At 45.0% G+C, this 19938-nt stretch overlaps 1 protein-coding gene across 6 annotated transcripts in view; it reads left to right on the top strand.

The window, feature by feature from the left end:
- The window catches only part of LOC126470158 (protein O-linked-mannose beta-1,2-N-acetylglucosaminyltransferase 1-like), a 2280325-nt gene that overhangs the window by 2198857 nt on the left and 61530 nt on the right, over positions 1-19938 (top strand). For all 6 annotated transcript variants that reach the window (XM_050097778.1, XM_050097779.1, XM_050097777.1 and 3 more), the window contains 4 exons: positions 7370-7529; positions 7644-7740; positions 18205-18338; positions 19284-19463. In XM_050097778.1, the coding sequence (XP_049953735.1) occupies positions 7401-7529; positions 7644-7740; positions 18205-18338; positions 19284-19463 (540 nt within the window). In that variant the 5' untranslated portion in view covers positions 7370-7400. The remainder of the gene's footprint in view (positions 1-7369; positions 7530-7643; positions 7741-18204; positions 18339-19283; positions 19464-19938) is intronic.

The raw sequence follows: 19938 nt of genomic DNA, 5'->3' as shown, positions 1-19938 counted from the left end.
ATTCTATACGACACTGGTGACGGCATGTGCGTCACATGACAGGAATATGTTGTCGACCCACCTAACTTGTACACTTGGCGAATGGGTAAAAAGATTCTTCTACGTTGCCCGATTTAGGTTTTCTTGTGGATGTGATAATTACTCCCAAAAAAGTGATGAAAACATAAGAGTTTGTCACATAAACTGCAACAAATGAATCCAAAAGTCTCACACTCGCACAGTTTTCCCTGTGCTCTGTCAAAACATATGTTTTTTACGTTTTCAAATTTTTCCGTGTGTAGACCGTCAAATCCTGCATATGTCCAAGCAAATCTTGTCCTGGAATTTTGGAGAGCGAAGTTGATTATGTGTGAGTGCCTGAACTTTGATAACTGTCTGAAAATAAAAAAATCAAACTTTTTGCTCGAAGGAAGACTTGAACCAGGGACCTCTCGCTCCGCAGCTGCTCACGCTAACCACGGGACCACGGCGCTCCTTATCTCGGAATGTCCATGATGTTGCCTATCTTCGCGTGCACTACTCAGTTGGTATATTTTGCTTATTTTTTTTTATAGTTCCACACAACTTCTTCCTGTCTTCTCGATTGATCTGTTCAGTTTTTCGAGGCCTATCCACTGTGCCAACTTATAACTAAATCTGAGGGGGGTGCGATGGGGAGGTTCCCTTGTTAGTTGAATTGACAGCCTTGAGAATTGTACTATTTATCGAGTAATCGAATTCAAACGGATTTCTTTTGGAACTCATGTGGATCACCTCACACTTTTCGTTATTTAGTGTGAACTGCCACCTGCCACACCATACAGCAATCTTTTCTAAATCGCTTTGCAACTGATACTGGTCTTCGGATGACCTTACTAGACGGTAAATTACAGCATCATTTGCCAACAACCTAAGAGAACTGCTCAGATTGTCACCCAGGTCATTTATATACACTCCTGGAAATTGAAATAAGAACACCGTGAATTCATTGTCCCAGGAAGGGGAAACTTTATTGACACATTCATGGGGTCAGATACATCACATGATCACACTGACAGAACCACAGGCACATAGACACAGGCAACAGAGCATGCACAATGTCGGCACTAGTACAGTGTATATCCACCTTTCGCAGCAATGCAGGCTGCTATTCTCCTATGGAGACGATCGTAGAGATGCCGGATGTAGTCCTGTGGAACGGCTTGCCATGCCATTTCCACCTGGCGCCTCAGTTGGACCAGCGTTCGTGCTGGACGTGCAGACCGCGTGAGACGACGCTTCATCCAGTCCCAAACATGCTCAATGGGGGACAGATCCGGAGATCTTGCTGGCCAGGGTAGTTGACTTACACCTTCTAGAGCACGTTGGGTAGCACGGGATACATGCGGACGTGCATTGTCCTGTTGGAACAGCAAGTTCCCTTGCCGGTCTAGGAATGGTAGAACGATGGGTTCGATGACGGTTTGGATGTACCGTGCACTATTCAGTGTCCCCTCGACGATCACCAGTGGTGTACGGCCAGTGTAGGAGATCGCTCCCCACACCATGATGCCGGGTGTTGGCCCCGTGTGCCTCGGTCGTATGCAGTCCTGATTGTGGCGCTCACCTGCACGGCGCCAAACACGCATACGACCATCATTGGCACCAAGGCAGAAGCGACTCTCATCGCTGAAGACGACACGTCTCCATTCGTCCCTCCATTCACGCCTGTCGCGACACCACTGGAGGCGGGCTGCACGATGTTGGGGCGTGAGCGGAAGACGGCCTAACGGTGTGCGGGACCGTAGCCCAGCTTCATGGAGACGGTTGCGAATGGTCCTCGCCGATACCCCAGGAGCAACAGTGTCCCTAATTTGCTGGGAAGTGGCGGTGCGGTCCCCTACGGCACTGCGTAGGATCCTACGGTCTTGGCGTGCATCCGTGCGTCGCTGCGGTCCGGTCCCAGGTCGACGGGCACGTGCACCTTCCGCCGACCACTGGCGACAACATCGATGTACTGTGGAGACCTCACGCCCCACGTGTTGAGCAATTCGGCGGTACGTCCACCCGGCCTCCCGCATGCCCACTATACGCCCTCGCTCAAAGTCCGTCAACTGCACATACGGTTCACGTCCACGCTGTCGCGGCGTGCTACCAGTGTTAAAGACTGCGATGGAGCTCCGTATGCCACGGCAAACTGGCTGACACTGACGGCGGCGGTGCACAAATGCTGCGCAGCTAGCGCCATTCGACGGCCAACACCGCGGTTCCTGGTGTGTCCGCTGTGCCGTGCGTGTGATCATTGCTTGTACAGCCCTCTCGCAGTGTCCGGAGCAAGTATGGTGGGTCTGACACACCGGTGTCAATGTGTTCTTTTTTCCATTTCCAGGAGTGTAGATCAGGAACAGCAGAGGTCCCAGGACGCTTCCCTGGGGAACACCTGATATCACTTCAGTTTTACTCGATGATTTGCCGTCTATTACTACGAACTGCGACAGGCGGGACGCAAACAAAGCGTCCTGTTTCGCCGTTGCCTAAAGTCAGTCTGCCACTTGACCGCCGCCACCTCGTACTCAGAGTCCCAACGCGCCAGTACATATTCAACGCGTAAAACTTCTCTCGCGATTTTCTCGAAATTGCGTAAGTAGTTGTCCTAATGGACTACTGAAAGTGCAAAAAGTTTGAAGTAAAGCCGTGATCCGAACTTCGTGGCCTCCCCTTGTAAATTCGGACTGAAACACGCCATTTCTCTTCGGGATAGGTGCAAGGCCCGCGATGGCAATGAGTCGCGCAGAGGCGAGGATGGGGATGTTTTACCAGATAGGCGTGCCGCCACTGACAGAACAGTTGCTGTCATCCTGCAGACTGATATAGGGCCCCTCGTGGTACAGGATACGTCCAATCATTGTTTGGTGCTCGGAAATCTTTCAAACCTCAAATAGTTGTATATCTCGCACAACCGATACTGAAAACTATGTTCGAGAACATTTATAATATTTTTATTCATTTTTTATTATAAAACAATAAAAAAGTTGATAGTATTTCAAAAAGTAATTTTCCCATTAAACTGAAGAAAAACATTGATCAGATTTTCCATATTTTATGTAAAGTGCGATGGCACTGATTTGGCTGCCCATTGAGACTTCACGTTGCCTAAGTGATGAAGTAGGAGATTCTGTCTCAAATTCCGGTTTTCATATGTTGCTGGTCATACGTTTAGATTCAAATAGTTTTGTTCCAGTATTTTAGCAAAATGATGAGTCGCGGTTAATGTGTTGCCTTACTGGCTTTACTGGTACCTTTACTCTCACTGAACGGAGATAATCGTCGTGCAGTCTCACTTCATTTTTTTTCTGTTCTTCTACAGGCCGTTTCAAGGTCTTTGCATTAAAAGTCAATGGGAGATAGATCATGTCATGGGGAACAGCTCCTTTACAAACGTCGAAATTAAACAATCCTAAGGTCATAATGTAACCTGCTTTGCTCACGGATGACCGAGCTTAACCGCGCGCTTCCTAACGCCATGTCATCGCATTTAACACTGATTCTTTGGCCGTCATTCCTTACACTGCAGATGACGCACGAAATGATTCATGTGTTTACATCTACATACATACTCCGCAAGACACCGTACAGTGCATGGCGGAGGATACCACTTATCATTACTAATTTCCTTTCCTGTTCCATTCGCCAATAGAACGAGGGGAAAACCATTTTCTAAAAGCCTGCGTACGAGCCCTAATTTCTCATCTTCGTGGTCCTTACGTGAAATATACATTGGCAGCAATAGAATCATTGTGCAGTCGGCCTCAAGTGCCGGTTCTCTAAATTTCCGCAATAGTGCGTCGCGGAAAGAGCGTCGTCTTCCCTCCAAAGATTCTCATTTGAGATCACGAACCATCTCCGTAATACTTGCGTGCTGTTCGAACTTAGCGGTAAAAATTCTAGCAGCACGCCTCTGAATTGTTTGGATGTATTTCTTTAATCCGGCAGATCCCAAACACTCGAACTGTACTCAAGAATGGGTCGCACAATTGTTTGCATAAAATTAACTATAAAATAATGTTCTTATATGTCGTAACAATGCAGTACTGCGAGGCTTTGCTATGCCATTTTAGACTGTATCTGAAGATTAATTTAGTTATTATCAATAAACTAAAATAAGCCATTTGGCGCGTTCCCAATCAGAACTCAAGTACTTTCTGTCGGTTCACTTCCCCACGAGCGCTTCATCAAGGTAACAGCATATGTCATGGTTGCGTTGTGCCACCTTGTCACGCTATACGTCTACTACTGTAGCCTCACTCAACTCACGTCTCATGTAATCAGTAGGAACAAACAATGGTTCCAAGAGCCATAAATGTTACAATGTGTTTGATCGTTCGACACTTCCCGCATTTATCCGCTCGTGTCTTATTAGATAGTGTAATGATATTATTCTGAAACTCTTATTGTAGCTCTCCAGATTTATAGATTTTTTTTAATACTTGATGCAGTAACTTTCCAGTCTCGATACCTGTATTATTAACGCCAAAGATGTGTCATTGACTTCCACTGACGTCTTTGACCTCAGATCACTAAGTGTTCTGTCAAATTCCGACTACATCATTGGGTCGCAGGTTTCTTCCGCATTAACCACCTCCTACCAAGCAAGGTGTCCGCCCCGATAGCTGAGTGGTCAGCTTGACGGATTGTCGTCCTACGGGCCCGGGTTCGATTCCCGGCTGGGTCGGGGATTTTCTCCGCTCAGGGACTGGGTGTTGTGCTGTCTTCATCATCATTTCATCCCCATCCGGCGCGCAGGTCGTCCAATGTGGCGTTGAATGTAATAAGACCCGCAACAAGGCCGCCGGACCTGCCCCGTAAGGGGCCTCCCGGCCAATGACGCCAAACGGTCATTTCCATACCAAGCAAGGTGGAGCGGTAATAAGACACTGGACACACGTTCTGGATGACCGAAGCACAATTTCCGATCCAGCTATACAAATTAGGATTTTCCACGATTTCCATGAACTGCTTACGGCAAATGCCGAATTGGTTTATTAGAAAAGGTCACAGCCAATTTCTTATCCCATCCATCTTCAATTCGAGACTGTGGTCCGTCCCTAATGACCTCGTCGTCGACAGAATGTTAAAACCTAATCGTCTTTCATTTTCCTCTTCCTTCTTCTTCTCCTCCTACTCCTCCTCTTCTTTTTTCTTTCTCTTGTCCGCCTTCTTCTATTGCACTTCGGCGCGGATCTTCTCCATCGTAGAGATCTGTACTAAACAGTGCTTTCCCATCCGCACCGCACACTTTGTCAGTCTATAGACCACGTCCTTTTTCTTTCTTTTTCTGTTTCCTTACATGCCTCATCCATTTTGATTTAGCTCTTTGCGTTCACTGTTCATTTCATTTCTAAGAAAGCTCCACGCACTTTTATCGAATTCCAACGTTTCGTTGGCAGAAAAACCAGTAACTTTATTTAATATCACTACTCCTTTATTTTTGTCTTAATGCTTTAACATTTGTGTTAATGACGGCTAGTTTCGAACATATTTGTTCATCTTCCTGAGTAGTTCTCATGTGATTAATGAAATAATTTCATACTACAGGATTTACATTTCGAACTGCTCGCAACAGTTCACATTTGAACATTCTGTGTTCTTGAAGCTACTAAAAATTACACACTGAATCGTCTGTTGCCTATGGCAGGTAGTAGCATCAAGGACACAGAATGTTCAAGTGTGTACCACTCAGGTAATGGTTACAAAGGGAACAAATACGTTCGTAAGCAGTCGCCATCAACTCAAATGTAAACGCAGCTAGGACAGAAAATTAAACAAATTGTAAGACAATGTGCATTAACAACTGGAAAACTTGTAAAGATCTGATTCCATATACGAGGACCATTCGGAAAGTAAGTTCCGACCGGTCGCGAAGTGGAAACGACAGTAAAAATCCAATGAAGTTTTGCACAGGTGTGTTGGGCAGTGTCTCTGGTATGCCTGACGAACGCATCATGACGCTCTTTTCAGATCTCAACACACAATGAACATGTAAAGATGCCTACAACAGTAGTGTCTCCCGCCAAGCATGGGAGCCCGCTGAGAGGTTTCACCTGATTTCATGCAACCCCACGTAACGTAACTGTCATGAATTTCCTTCTTCATGACAACTATCGTCCGCACACTGTTGGGGCAATGAGGACGCCCCTACAGCGTTTACGATGGGAAGTGTTTGATCAGTGATCAGGCACCATACAGCGAGGACTTGGCTCACTCTGATGTTCATCTCCGCTCCCATGAACCGCTGGCTATGAAGACAACATTCTGACACGGACAACGAATTGCAGACCAGCGTAGTGAAGTGGCGGAAAGCACAGGCAGCTGCCTTCTATGACGAGAGTATTGCTAAGTTGGTACAACGCACATTACAGCTACTTCTGTAGATAGTCTCTGCTCCTACTTACTAGGGGAAGCCGGCCTATGTGCCCGAGCGGTTCTAGGCGCTTCAGTCTGGAACCGAGCTGCTGCTACGGCCGCAGGTTAGAATCCTGCCTCGGGCATGGCTGTGGGTGATGTCCTTAGGTTAGTTAGGTTTAAGTAGTTCTAAGTCTACGGGACTGATGACCTCAGATGCTATGTCGCATAGTGCTTAAAGCCATTTGAACCATTTTACGTTAGACATTTGTCTAAGTCAGAGCGGAGACTATCTAGAGAAGTAACTGGAATGTGTTGCAAACGTCCGCAGCTCGTGATCGTGCGGTAGGGTTCTCGCTTCCCACGCCCGGGTTCCCGGGTTCGATTCCCGGCGGGGTCAGGGATTTTCTCTGCCTCGTGATGACTGGGTGTTGTGTGATGTCCTTACGTTAGTTAGGTTTAAGTAGTTCTAAGTTCTAGGGGACTGATGACCGTAGATGTTAAGTCCCATAGTGCTGAGACCCATTTGAACCATTTTTTTGTATTGCAAACTGTCGCAAATAAAACGTTCTTGATTTTCAGTGTGGTTTCCATTTCGCAACCGATAGGATCTTTCTTTCCGAATAGTCCTCGTATGTCAGTAGTCCTCATGGCCAATCACTGCTCGCAAAATTTACCCACTGAGCCAGAGGTACTCTGCACCGAACCATTCACTCGAAAATTAAAAATCATTGTACGCTTATTAGGGAGGTGCCGTGCCGAAACGTTTCTCCTATAATTCTTGTTTATATTTTCCGTACTATTCCCAAATCGTTTCAGGGAGACAGCGGAATAGTTCTTTCAAAAATGTCGCAACCCATTCACATCCATATTCATTTTCAGCTAGGCTGAGGTCCGTTTTTAACAACCTCGATATCAAAGCCCAACAAAATGACTTAACAATACAAAATGAAGGTAAAGATATTTCTCAATATTGTACTCTCATGTATTCCTTCCTATTTCTGTACAGGTTGGCTTGTTATAATAACAAGCTGAAGGCTATGGAGTCGTGGCAGCCAAATCCGCGCGCTCAGCCTTTCGTTCCAAAGCGAAGCCATGGACTCTACAGTCCACAGACAGTAATAACACGTCCGCTAAATCGGAAACGCATTCTAACGAAAATATTCAAGGTAAATATTATTTTTAAAGAAGTCAGATAATATTTCTGTTGTTGATGCCTTAGTGTAACGTGTTTTTAGGTAGATGACTAATGCCTGGATAACTTGGAACTTGACTGTTTGTAGGCCCTGCTGGTCGTCGTGCTCCTAATAACGATTGGCATCAATGTGATGTTCATCATGGACACCAGTCGCCGTCTTCAGGAAGAAGCCTTCCGCGCCAGTAAGTATAATTTTGTCAAGTGTCATCCAAGCTCTCACATTATGTCCAGTAATATTTTCTGCGATACACTTGTAGGCAGTAATCTTCCAGTAACATATCATTGTCCAGCCTTACAAAACTCTGGGATCGTGTATCCTTTCTACTTTAGGCATTACTTCGACGATTTTTGACGCTATGCCGTTGGTAACAATAAAATTTGAAGAAATTCTCACAAATGAATGAAATTTAGTCCATATAGGATCTTTACTGATACAAACAAGGGATTAAATGCTCATAATAATAAAATGTTACATGGCCGAAATCAGGACTTCGCGGAGCTTCCAGGACAACTAAAGAGAGACTCTACACGTTGGGGTGTCAAACAGGTAATTAATAGTCCCTGAGGAATTTCATTCTTATGAGTGTTTATCCGAGTAAAAAGTTGAATTTTACTACCTCCTGTACAAATGTTAAAGACGTGTCGACCAACTACGAAATCCTAGACATACTCGAACGGTGTTAGGAATGGCAACCAAGGAGGAAGCAGTATCTGTAGTTAGCGGGAGAACTCTTGAACACTGGTTGCAACATGGGGACAAGTGCTGATCTCCAGAATGCTATTTTCACTCTGCAGCGGAGTATGCGCTGATATGAAACTTCCTGGCAGGTTAAAACTGTTTGCCTGACCGAGACTCTGTGAAGTCTGGAAGGTAGAAGACGAGGAACTGGCAGAATTGACGCTGTGATGACGGGTTGTGTGTCGTGCTTGGGTCGCTCAGTTGGTAGAGCACTTCCCCGCGAAAAGCAAACGTCCCGAGTTCGAGTCTCGGTCCGGCACACAGTTTAAATCTGCCAGGAAGTTTGATATCAGCGCACACTCCTCTGCAGAGTGACAATATAATTCTGGTAAATCCCCCAGGCTGTGGCTAAGCCATGTCGCTGCAATATCCTTTCTTCCAGGAGTAATAGTTCTGCAAGGTTCGCAGAAGAGCTTCTGTGAAGTTTGGAACGTAGGAGACAAGGTACTGGCAGAATTGAAGCTGTGATGACGGTTGCGCGTCGTGCTTGGGTAGCTCAGTTGGTACAGCACTTGCACGCGAGAGGCAAAGGTCCCGAGTTCGAGCCTCGGTCCGGTACACAGCTTTAATCTGCCAGGACGCTTCAAGTGCTGATCTGTTAGAAAACAGCTCCAGAAATTTACTGAAGGAAGAGAGCTTTGCAACTTGTCTCATAGCTTGTACGAAGTATTGAGAGAAAGTATAATTCGAACAAATACGAGAGGCAATGATACCTAATGACCTCATATCTCTCTGTTTTTTTTTAATTAAATAGGCAAATAGAGTTTCAGTAAGATTTATGAACCGATTAAAACTTAAAACTTTATTCTGGAAATAGTTAAAACTTACTACAGATGCTCAGTATATAATTACTACTGCATTATATACGTTCTAGATTTGTGTGTAAGTAGCCTTCTCATTATCGGTATTTCTCAGCAAAATAATCTGGTGACTTGGATGCTATACTTATGCGTCGAACATAAGGCGAGAATGCGCAGCGAGAAAGTATTGAATTTCGTATTTAAGATCTTCCTCTATAATAAGCGGTGCTGTTGGAACTATTTTTATTGAGGATTTTCCCCCTCAGTCGGTAGCCTTTAACGAAAGGGGCAGCGTGCGCCAACCTTCACCGACTGCTCACTCTCGGTTACGTGAGATAGTAGTATTGCTTGGATATAGTGCTGGGGGGAGGAAAGCGTAGCGTGTGTCGAGGACGGGAGATGGTGATGTGGCGACAGCGACTTTAACAACGTACATGCCGGTATAAATCTCGGCAGTGTCGCGTTAGGTCCATATAAATTATCAATCGTGTATATGCTGAGACAGCCTTGCGAGTAACAGCTGTGCAGTAGATTTGTGATGCTCACTGTTTCATTGTCTGAATTCGATTAAAATATGCTGGCACCGGTGGTGCAATACAAAGGAGGGTAGGTTAACGTCGAACGTCCTGTCAACTTACGCATTTTCTCTGAAGTGATTTAAGGTAAGACTAGTTTTTCCGGCGGAAATTTGGATACTTTCTCGCTGCTATTAGCGTCATTAACATGCGATATGTCCTGTTGATTCTACAGCTTCTGGCATGTCGGAGCAAGCTGAAGATTACTCATGTCAAGCAGCTGTTTGCTAGAAAACAAAATAGACAGCATAAGAAACAAGGTCGGTCATTACTGAAACTATGCCGTTTGTACACAGCTCAGGTATCGCTATACACTACGTCTTCAGAAATTTGAGTCCACATGTGTTCAGATTCACAACTATAATACGAAACCAGGAAAAGTGCTATACTACCTTTTAATAGTGATGGAAACAACCGAATGAAAACAGTCGACGCGGTCCGGAGCATTCACTTCAGTGCGGAAACAGTCAATCGTTTTTCCATTGTTAAATCATTATTTTTGACTGCACTTCGTTATCGCTCGATGTCACTGTTATTGCCATTTCGACATTTACTTTTTACTGTGTGTCGATAAATAGCTTTCAGTTCAGTTTTTCGTTCATGTTTACGAATAAGAGTTTTCTTAATACTGAAATTTGTATCTAGATCAGAATGCCGGAAACGCTCAGTTGCACTGGAATGGAAGGAATCATATGAAAGTAATCTTCAATGCAAATTCAATGCTGTATATAGTATCCGTAAGGATGATTCATATTGTGAAACTATATTAATTCAAAAAATTCATGGGAATTGGCTAACAGTGACACACACTAGTCGCAAAAAAATACTTTTAGCAAGTGGCAGTATTGCTTTAAAGGAAGCGATTAAGTCACCAAACAATTTAAAATATGTATCTTATGTGCTGTGTGTTCACATCACCTCAGCGTTTACCGAAATAGACTTATCACGGATGGGTTCAAACCAAAGAAGGTGGTTCCTTCGGTTACAGTGTGTACCATAAACCAACAGACTTCTTGATCCATGAGTCAGTCACCTCAACCGCCAGAGTAACACTCCCATCAGTAAGATAAAACAGATTGCACAGCTACAAAGTAACGAAAATAAAACTGGTCTGAAAAGTCGTTTCGGTATTTTATGACGACATAATATAGACAACAAGCAGATCATTGTAAAACTATCCAAAACGAGTCAGAACATCTGAAAACATTGTTTAAGTGAAAGATAACCTTCAAAATTTAGATGAAACTGCAGCGCCACTGAGTAGTACAAGTGGAAATCAAAGGATCGTTGTGTCAGGACGTTATCACGAAGAACAAGCATCACTACCCTTATAACGTTCAAATTTGTGTTAGCTAGCGCGTTCGACGTACTATCGGTTCGGAATATGGGATGTTTCACCGAAAGTGAAGGAAACTCGAAACAAAGGGAGTCAAAGATTTGTGTACCTGTGACAGAGCTACGGCTTTAAGAAAAATTTTTGGAGGTATCCGTATAGGCATCGTGCGTAGCGACACGAACTAACTCTAGTGAGTGTGTTTGTATACATACGTGTAGCCCAAATCTATATAGAGAGGTATCGACACGAAAGTTCCTTATGGAGCCGCTATATTGACGCTACAGCAGACGACACTGCATCACGTCGGTAAGGAAGGAAGTAGAAGTTTTCGGTAGTTTTTAATCGAGAATTGCGTTTTTTTATGCAGTAAGAAATTATGCACGTCATATACGGCAATTACAATAAAATCGTTGGAGTGGCTCGAAATCATTATTTCGTATCTTTACTTCCATCAGCACATTGGAACAGCTTCAACATCTACATCGGTACTCTGCAGAGCACTGTGAAGTGTATGGCGCGGGTTCTTCCCATAATAGGTTACCTCGTATTAGATTTGCTTCCCGTTCCATTCGCGTATGGATTCCCGGAACTATGACTGCTTAAATGCAATTATTAGTCTAACATTGCCTCCACAGTCCTTATGAGTGCGATATGTAGAAGGTTGTATTGTCTTACTAGATTCTTCATTTAACACCGACTCTTGAGTCTTTGTAAATACATTAGTGCAGTGTCTGTACTTAACAGGTCTGTATGTATTTCATGCCAAATTCAAGGCAATCTGACGATAAAAGTAATAAATCTCTCCCTGTGCAGAAATCACATAATTGTGGGAGCACGAAGGGAAGGAGACACTGGGACGTATGTAGATTTGGGTCGATCCTGAAAGCGTGCTCGGATAGCCGAAGTGGTTAACGTGACCGCTCGCGACAGGCGGAAAATCCGGGTTCGAGTCCCAGTCCGGCACAAATTTTCACGTGTTGTAAATTGCATAGCTGTTGTGGTTCTCTATTCGAAGTTCGCGAACACATTTCATGACTTTGTAAGTAGGCTCTCGTGGTATAGTTGGTGTCCATCTTCTCACGTCTGTCAGGTAAGAACTGTCAGCATTTCCAGGACACTCTCATGGGGACCAAACCATCTTATGATCAATCCTGGTGCCCTTCTTTTTTTACGTTCATTATTCTCTGCTAGTCCAAGTTGGTGTGCGTCGCACACGCTTGAGCAATACTCCAAGATTGGTCGTACGAATTTTGTGCAACGAGTCTTCTTTGGGGGCTGATTGCCCAGCATCCTATATATGATCTCAAGTTTTCCACCTGGACTGAAGACTACTATTATACACGATCGGAAGCTGATGCTCGAGTCTAGTCACGGTCGTATTCTTTGTATTGTCGTAATTATTTCAGTATGGCAAGGCAGCCGGCCCGGTTAGCAGTGCGATCTAACGCACTGCTTTCCGGGCGGGAAGGCGTGCCGGTCCCCGGTTCGAATCCGCCCGGGGGATTAGTGTCGAGGTCTGATGTGCCGGCCAGTCTGTGGATGGTTTTTAAGGCGGTCTTCCATCTGCCTCGGCGAATACGGGCTGGTTCCCCTTATTCCGCCTCAGTTACACTATGTCGGAGATTGCTGAACAAACACTTTCTCCACGTACGCATACACCATAATTACTCTACCACGCAAACATTGGTGTTACACTCGTCTGGTGTGAGACGTTCCGGGGGGGGAGGTGGGGGGGGGGGGAGGGGTGGCGGCGGTGGGTTTAGTGGTGGACTGCCGTAGCCTGTTGTGGGCTACGGCGGGGACGAAGTACAATACAATTCAATGGCAATGCAATGAATACTTATGACACAGTATAATATCTGCATGGTATCTCAGCAATCATTGCAGGATTTTCATCTGTTGCAGCCAACGAAAGTATACTTAAAGACCACTCTTGTGTTACACAGAAATACCATCGAATGAAAAATAATACACTCCTGGAAATTGAAATAAGAACACCGTGAATTCATTGTCCCAGGAAGGGGAAACTTTATTGACACATTCCTGGGGTCAGATACATCACATGATCACACTGACAGAACCACAGGCACATACACACAGGCAACAGAGCATGCACAATGTCGGCACTAGTACAGTGTATATCCACCTTTCGCAGCAATGCAGGCTGCTATTCTCCCATGGAGATGATCGTAGAGATGCTGGATGTAGTCCTGTGGAACGGCTTGCCATGCCATTTCCACCTGGCGCCTCAGTTGGACCAGCGTTCGTGCTGGACGTGCAGACCGCGTGAGACGACGCTTCATCCAGTCCCAAACATGCTCAATGGGGGACAGATCCGGAGATCTTGCTGGCCAGGGTAGTTGACTTACACCTTCTAGAGCACGTTGGGTGGCACGGGATACATGCGGACGTGCATTGTCCTGTTGGAACAGCAAGTTCCCTTGCCGGTCTAGGAATGGTAGAACGATGGGTTCGATGACGGTTTGGATGTACCGTGCACTATTCAGTGTCCCCTCGACGATCACCAGTGGTGTGCGGCCAGTGTCGGAGATCGCTCCCCACACCATGATGCCGGGTGTTGGCCCTGTGTGCCTCGGTCGTATGCAGTCCTGATTGTGGCGCTCACCTGCACGGCGCCAAACACGCATACGACCATCATTGGCACCAAGGCAGAAGCGACTCTCATCGCTGAAGACGACACGTCTCCATTCGTCCCTCCATTCACGCCTGTCGCGACACCACTGGAGGCGGGCTGCACGATGTTGGGGCGTGAGCGGAAGACGGCCTAACGGTGTGCGGGACCGTAGCCCAGCTTCATGGAGACGGTTGCGAATGGTCCTCGCCGATACCCCAGGAGCAACAGTGTCCCTAATTTGCTGGGAAGTGGCGGTGCGGTCCCCTACGGCACTGTGTAGGATCGTACGGTCTTGGCGTGCATCCGTGCGTCGCTGCGGTCCGGTCCCAGGTCGACGGGCACGTGCACCTTCCGCCGACCACTGGCCACAACATCGATGTACTGTGGAGACCTCACGCCCCACGTGTTGAGCAATTCGGCGGTACGTCCACCCGGCCTCCCGCATGCCCACTATACGCCCTCGCTCAAAGTCCGTCAACTGCACATACGGTTCACGTCCACGCTGTCGCGGCATGCTACCAGTGTTAAAGACTGCGATGGAGCTCCGTATGCCACGGCAAACTGGCTGACACTGACGGCGGCGGTGCACAAATGCTGCGCAGCTAGCGCCATTCGACGGCCAACACCGCGGTTCCTGGTGTGTCCGCTGTGCCGTGCGTGTGATCATTGCTTGTACAGCCCTCTCGCAGTGTCCGGAGCAAGTATGGTGGGTCTGACACACCGGTGTCAATGTGTTCTTTTTTCCATTTCCAGGAGTGTAGTTATCTTATAACAATTCTGTTGAGAAGAAAAGCAAGGGAATTTACGCTAGTGTGTATGCTTTTAAGCGCCATCTCGTTACATAAGGTTTTCCATGTCAATTATTAGCTTCTAAAACAGTCAAGTTGTTTTCCTATGTTTATCTGTGAGTGAGATTTAGTTTTGCCTTTTTTTGCTGTGTGACCAGCTTGTACTTCATGTTCCACTTTCTACTGGGCGTGAATGTATCGTTACAGCTTCGTTCGAGAAACTAAAGTCAGGTACAGACGTTCAGATAACTCCAGCAGGCGGCTGGCTGTCTGCAGTTCGATATAGCCGCAGTATAGCGACAAAGGAAGAAACAACAAAAAAAAAATCTTTCCAGTGCTTAGTTTCGTAATGAGTTCTGCAGCATCGCAAAATAATACATCGCACAGCTTGACAACGATTACAAAGAGCAGTAAACGTTCCGAATTCTGTCGTTCAGTTCAGCAGAGAACGTTCCAGGGGGGGGGGGGGGGGGGGGGGGGAGGCGGTACAGGGATCGAGGAAAAGAGAATAAAATAACAAATTCCCCCGTCACAAATACAATAGAGACATAAGGTAATAAGCAAAGAACCAATGCATTTTTGTTACGTTTCTATCAACTTAATGCATGTAATCTTACTGAGAAGTTCTGTTTTCAACTTGACCCATATCAGAGCAACATCACCAGACTCTTGATCAATCATTGCAGTAGCTCCATCTGTTGCAATCAAAGAAAGTTTTTCCCAACAAAGGTCATTTTGTCAGCAATGTTTCCTAAGCAAGAAAATATGTCGTCGGCCGTAGTTGTATCATGCATTGACACTTAATCAAGGAGTTCTGCCATCAAGCTGAACTCAGCGTCAACACCTCTCACAAATATAGTAATCTGAGCAACATCCCTTACATCCATGCTTTCGTCCAGAACGAACGAGAGAAAAAAACTAAATGTTTTCATTTCTTCGGTGCGTCTGCACACTGTTCTCCGTGAAAGAGGAACTGCTTCCAAAACCGGAAGAATCTCTGGACACAAGAGTGTTGTGGCAGCAACAAAATACTCTTTAACAAATTCTCCATTGCTGAAAGGAGGCACTGTTTTGGCTATTTTAAAAGCTACGTGATAGCTCACACTCATTGCATCATCATTGTGGATGACACGATTCTCTTCCTGTAGACACGTTACGTTACAAGTAAGAGGTAAAATCGAAGGCAAAACCACCTCATGATTCAAAAATAATAGTAATATTTTCAATATATGACATATATCTATATCAACCGTCTTCTTTCTCTCTTTTCTGTTTTAGTTTGAGAAGTTTGGCCCTCCTTTCCTCAGTATGCAAAATTATGACGAATTTCTCAAAAGGAGTTGAAAATAACGCCTCACATTGTACTTCTTCCATGCAGTTAAAATAGCATTACAAAACAGACACTGACAGCCGGTTTCTGTTTCAATAAAAAGGTAATCTTTTTTCCATATTGTGGATTGAAGAGTTGGAATTCGACCGATATTCGTTTTGAGAACATGAACTACCCCTCCCCCCCTCCCCCCTCCATTTTCCTCTCACTAATTTTGTCCTATTGTGAACGCCAAATAAACTTCGACACCGACAACGCTAACGACACGAGGTACGCATCTGTAACAAACGGGTAGTGGGTAGCAGAGAGGTGGAGGGGGAACTGCCTGCTGACAGCGCCTGCGGGTAAGCAGGTGGACACTCAAGGGCGGCCAGTCCATTTGCGAACCCATGTCCCAGCGGCAGGCGCCGGCTCCTTTAACTTGGACATTCTGTAGCGTCGATGGATGACGTTTCTGGACACAGGTTCCTATCCTCAACTTGTTCCTGACGACACCTTCCTCAAAACGTTGAAGTTTGTCGGTATCGTTTTCTAACACCCTTGTATATCGTTCTGTCGACTCTAATTTGATCCAGTTGGATCGTGCTTCATGAGCTTTAACGCTGACATTTTAGAATAGGGACGCGTATAAATCTATATTCTTATGGTAAACGCTAATGCGGTGCTTCTCGCTACAGTATCTACACACATAAAAAAAAGTTTTGCATCACCCCGGTTCCCAGAACTCCTGAAGATAGACGTTGACTGTGGGTATTGTATCACAGACACAGTCCCTTTGACTGTTCAGAGATGTCACTAAACCCGCCCAAAGATGTAAACAACCATGCATGAACAGCGCCTATTAGAAACAGGGGGTTCGACAACTGATCAATTCCAGTCATTCCACCAAGAAGGAGGTACACGGCTCGTGTTGTCTGTAGTTCAACCATGGCTAGACAGTCAATACCGCTGTTCGATCTCGTCCGCATAGTTACTTTGTGTCAGGAAGGGCTCTCAACAAGGGAAGTGTACAGGCATCTCGGAGTGAACCAAAGCGATGTTGTTCGGACATTGAGAAGATACAGAGAGACAGGAACTGTCGATGACATGCCTCGCTCAGGCCGCCCAAGGGCCATTACTGCAGTAGATGACCGCTACCTACAGATTATGGCTCGGAGGAACCCTGACAGCAACGCCACCTTGCTGAATAATGCTTTTCGTGCAACCACAAGACGTCATGTTACGACTCAAACCGTGGGCAATAGCCTGCATGATGCTCGACTTCACTCCCGACGTCCATGGCGAGGTCCATCTTTGCAACCACGACACCATGCAGCACGGTACAGATGGGCCCAACAACAACATGGCGAACGGATCGCTCATGATTGGCATCACGTTCTCTTCACCGATGACTGTCGCATATGCCTTCAACCACACAATCGTCGGAGACGTGTTTGGAGACAACCCGGTCAGGCTGAACACCTTAGACACACTGTCCAGTGAGAGCAGCAAGTTGGAGGTTCCCTGATGTTTTGGGGTGGCATTATGTGGGGCCGACGTATGCCGCTGGTGGTCGTGGAAGGTGCCGTAACGGCTGTACGATACGTGAATACCATCCTCCGACCAATAGTGCAACCATATTGGTAGCATATTGGCGAGGCATTCGTCTTCATGGACGACAATTCGCGCTGCCATCGTGCACATCTTGTGAATGACTTCCTTCAGGCTAACGACATCGCTCGACTAGAGTGGCCAGTATGTTCTCCAGACATGAACCCTATCGACAATGCCTGGGACAGATTGAAAAGGGCTATTTATGGATGACGTGACCCACCAACCACTCTGAGGGATCTACGCCGAATCGCCGTTGAGGAGTGGGACAATCTGGACCAACAATGCCTTGATGAACTTGTTAATAGTATGCCACGAAAAATACATGCATGCATCATTGCAAGAGGACATGCTACTGGGTATCAGAGGTACCGGTGTGTACAGCAATCTGGACCACCACCTCCGAAGGTCTCGCTGTATCGAAACAAAACATGGAATGTGTAGTTTTCATGAGCAATAAAAAGGGCGGAAATGATTTTTATGCTGATCTCTATTCCAATTCTTTGTACAGGTTCCGGAACTCTCGGAACCGAGTTGCTGCAAAACTTTTTTTGATGTGTGTATTGTTCTCCTGCCTATTCGATGCCGAGAGTGCTTCTTTCTCACAGAGAGAAAAATTCCGATTTGTAGGGAAATCTTGACGATCATCTACAATGATTAATCATCTTTCCATTTTCCATTTTCCTCACTTTACAATGATGCCTTCGTTTTGAACTCAAATATAGTATAGAATGTTAAAAAACTGTAGGTTCTGATTCAAATAAAATTTTAATACGTTCACAGAAGATTTGTTGTTTTCTCGTCTTATGAAATACCATGAATGGAGTTTAATTTTCAACTTTCTCGTTTCCAGAGGATGGAGGAGAGTTCGTTGATGGCGAGAGCAGAAGAAATAGCCTGAGGCTGCAGGAAAGTCAGCCCAAATCCCTAGCAATAGATGTTCTCTCCAGCCAATCCAAGGTGTCTGTTTCAGTTGATGGTACAACGGTAAGTGAAGGAAAAGTTTAAGCCCTTTTGGTCAAAAATAAGTTTTATCATTCTGCACTGAACTGAAAATGATACCGTCTGTAACCCTCAGTCAGTGCATTCGCTGAATGGATGATAGCTTGCCCTAAAACTCATATATTTCTAGAAAATAAATTTTGATTTTGTGATTTTGAGAGTGAGTGAGCACTTAACAGATTTGCAGAAATTTCTTCAGAGCAGTTATTTGTTGAATGTTCTTTGTCTCATCAGCCAATCCCATTTTGTAAGGATGTTACATGGGTTAACAGTACTCATTATTGAGTCCAAAACACACACACACACACACACACACACACACACACACACACAAACAAACAAACAAACGAACGAACGAACGAACGAACGAACGAACGAACGAACGAACGAACGAACGAACGAACGAACGAACGAACGAACGAACGAACGAACGAACTTGTCCTTCCATATACAACTCATGTTCCCAAACCCTTGTTTAATGAGTCATATACATCAACAACTTCCTGTTCCAGTCCTCTCACAAGCGTATCTTACACCATCACTAGCTCACTTGTGAAAACAGCCGTATCATAGGCCACACAAGGGCAGGTCAACCAGCCAGGTCCAGAATGCTGAGAACAAAGTTTTTAATTTCTACAAGCATTTTAGAACCAGTGCCATCTCATCCACATCCCTACTCCAACCCTGCCCTCTCTCTCCAAAGAGTAGTTAATCTTAAATATTCAGCCAGAAAGTGCCCTTCACAAACCACCCACCTTCATTTTCAATTAGTTCCTGCCCACAACTACTGCTTTCAAAGATCTTTGGCTCTGTCCTCATATTTCTTTCTTAACCTAAGTAGCATGACACTTCTCCTAGCACCCGACTTTATTCATGTTTATAACCATATTAAATCTGTTCAGTGACAATCATAACTATTCTCTTTCTTAGATTCTGGAGGACAACGAAGAGCATAAGGGCCGAGGAATACATGTTCTAGTATTGAACCAAGCAAGTGGAAGCGTAATGGCACAACGAATATTTGATACCTATTCCCCACATGAAGACGAGGCCATGGCTCTATTTCTTAATATGGTGTCAGATGGAAGGATAATCATTTTTGCTATAAAGGTATGTTTGATTTAATTATTTTATTTTATAGCTTAAACATAAGAGATACTTGAATGTAAAACCAAACAGAACCACATAAATTTATTTCCCAAAATGGTAAGTAAGTAAGATAATGGTGTAGCATATGAGGAAGTAAGCAAGATAATGGTGCTGAATATGATGAACAGTGTAACAAAAGATCATGTACACAGTGTCAAAGATTTTGTTCTAAAATAATGTAGTATTTGCAAAAGATGCAGCAGCAGTAATGTCTCAATTTCCTTTAGAATCAGTCACATGTTAAGAACATATAACTTTGTTTAGTATTAAGCAATAGAAAATCCAAGTTGGAATAAAGACAATATTATGAAAAGAATAGTCACCATATAGAATAGTTACCATATAGAGGTGACAATGAGTCACAGACAGGTACAAAAAAGGACTGCTCTACATGTTAGCTTCTAGCCAAAAGTCCTTCCAAAGTAGAAAAAACACA

This window comes from Schistocerca serialis, chromosome 3, assembly GCF_023864345.2.
Source record: "Schistocerca serialis cubense isolate TAMUIC-IGC-003099 chromosome 3, iqSchSeri2.2, whole genome shotgun sequence".
Lineage (NCBI taxonomy): Eukaryota > Metazoa > Arthropoda > Insecta > Orthoptera > Acrididae > Schistocerca > Schistocerca serialis.
Note: the sequence above shows the minus strand (reverse complement) of the source record. Positions and strands in the feature narration are given on the sequence as shown.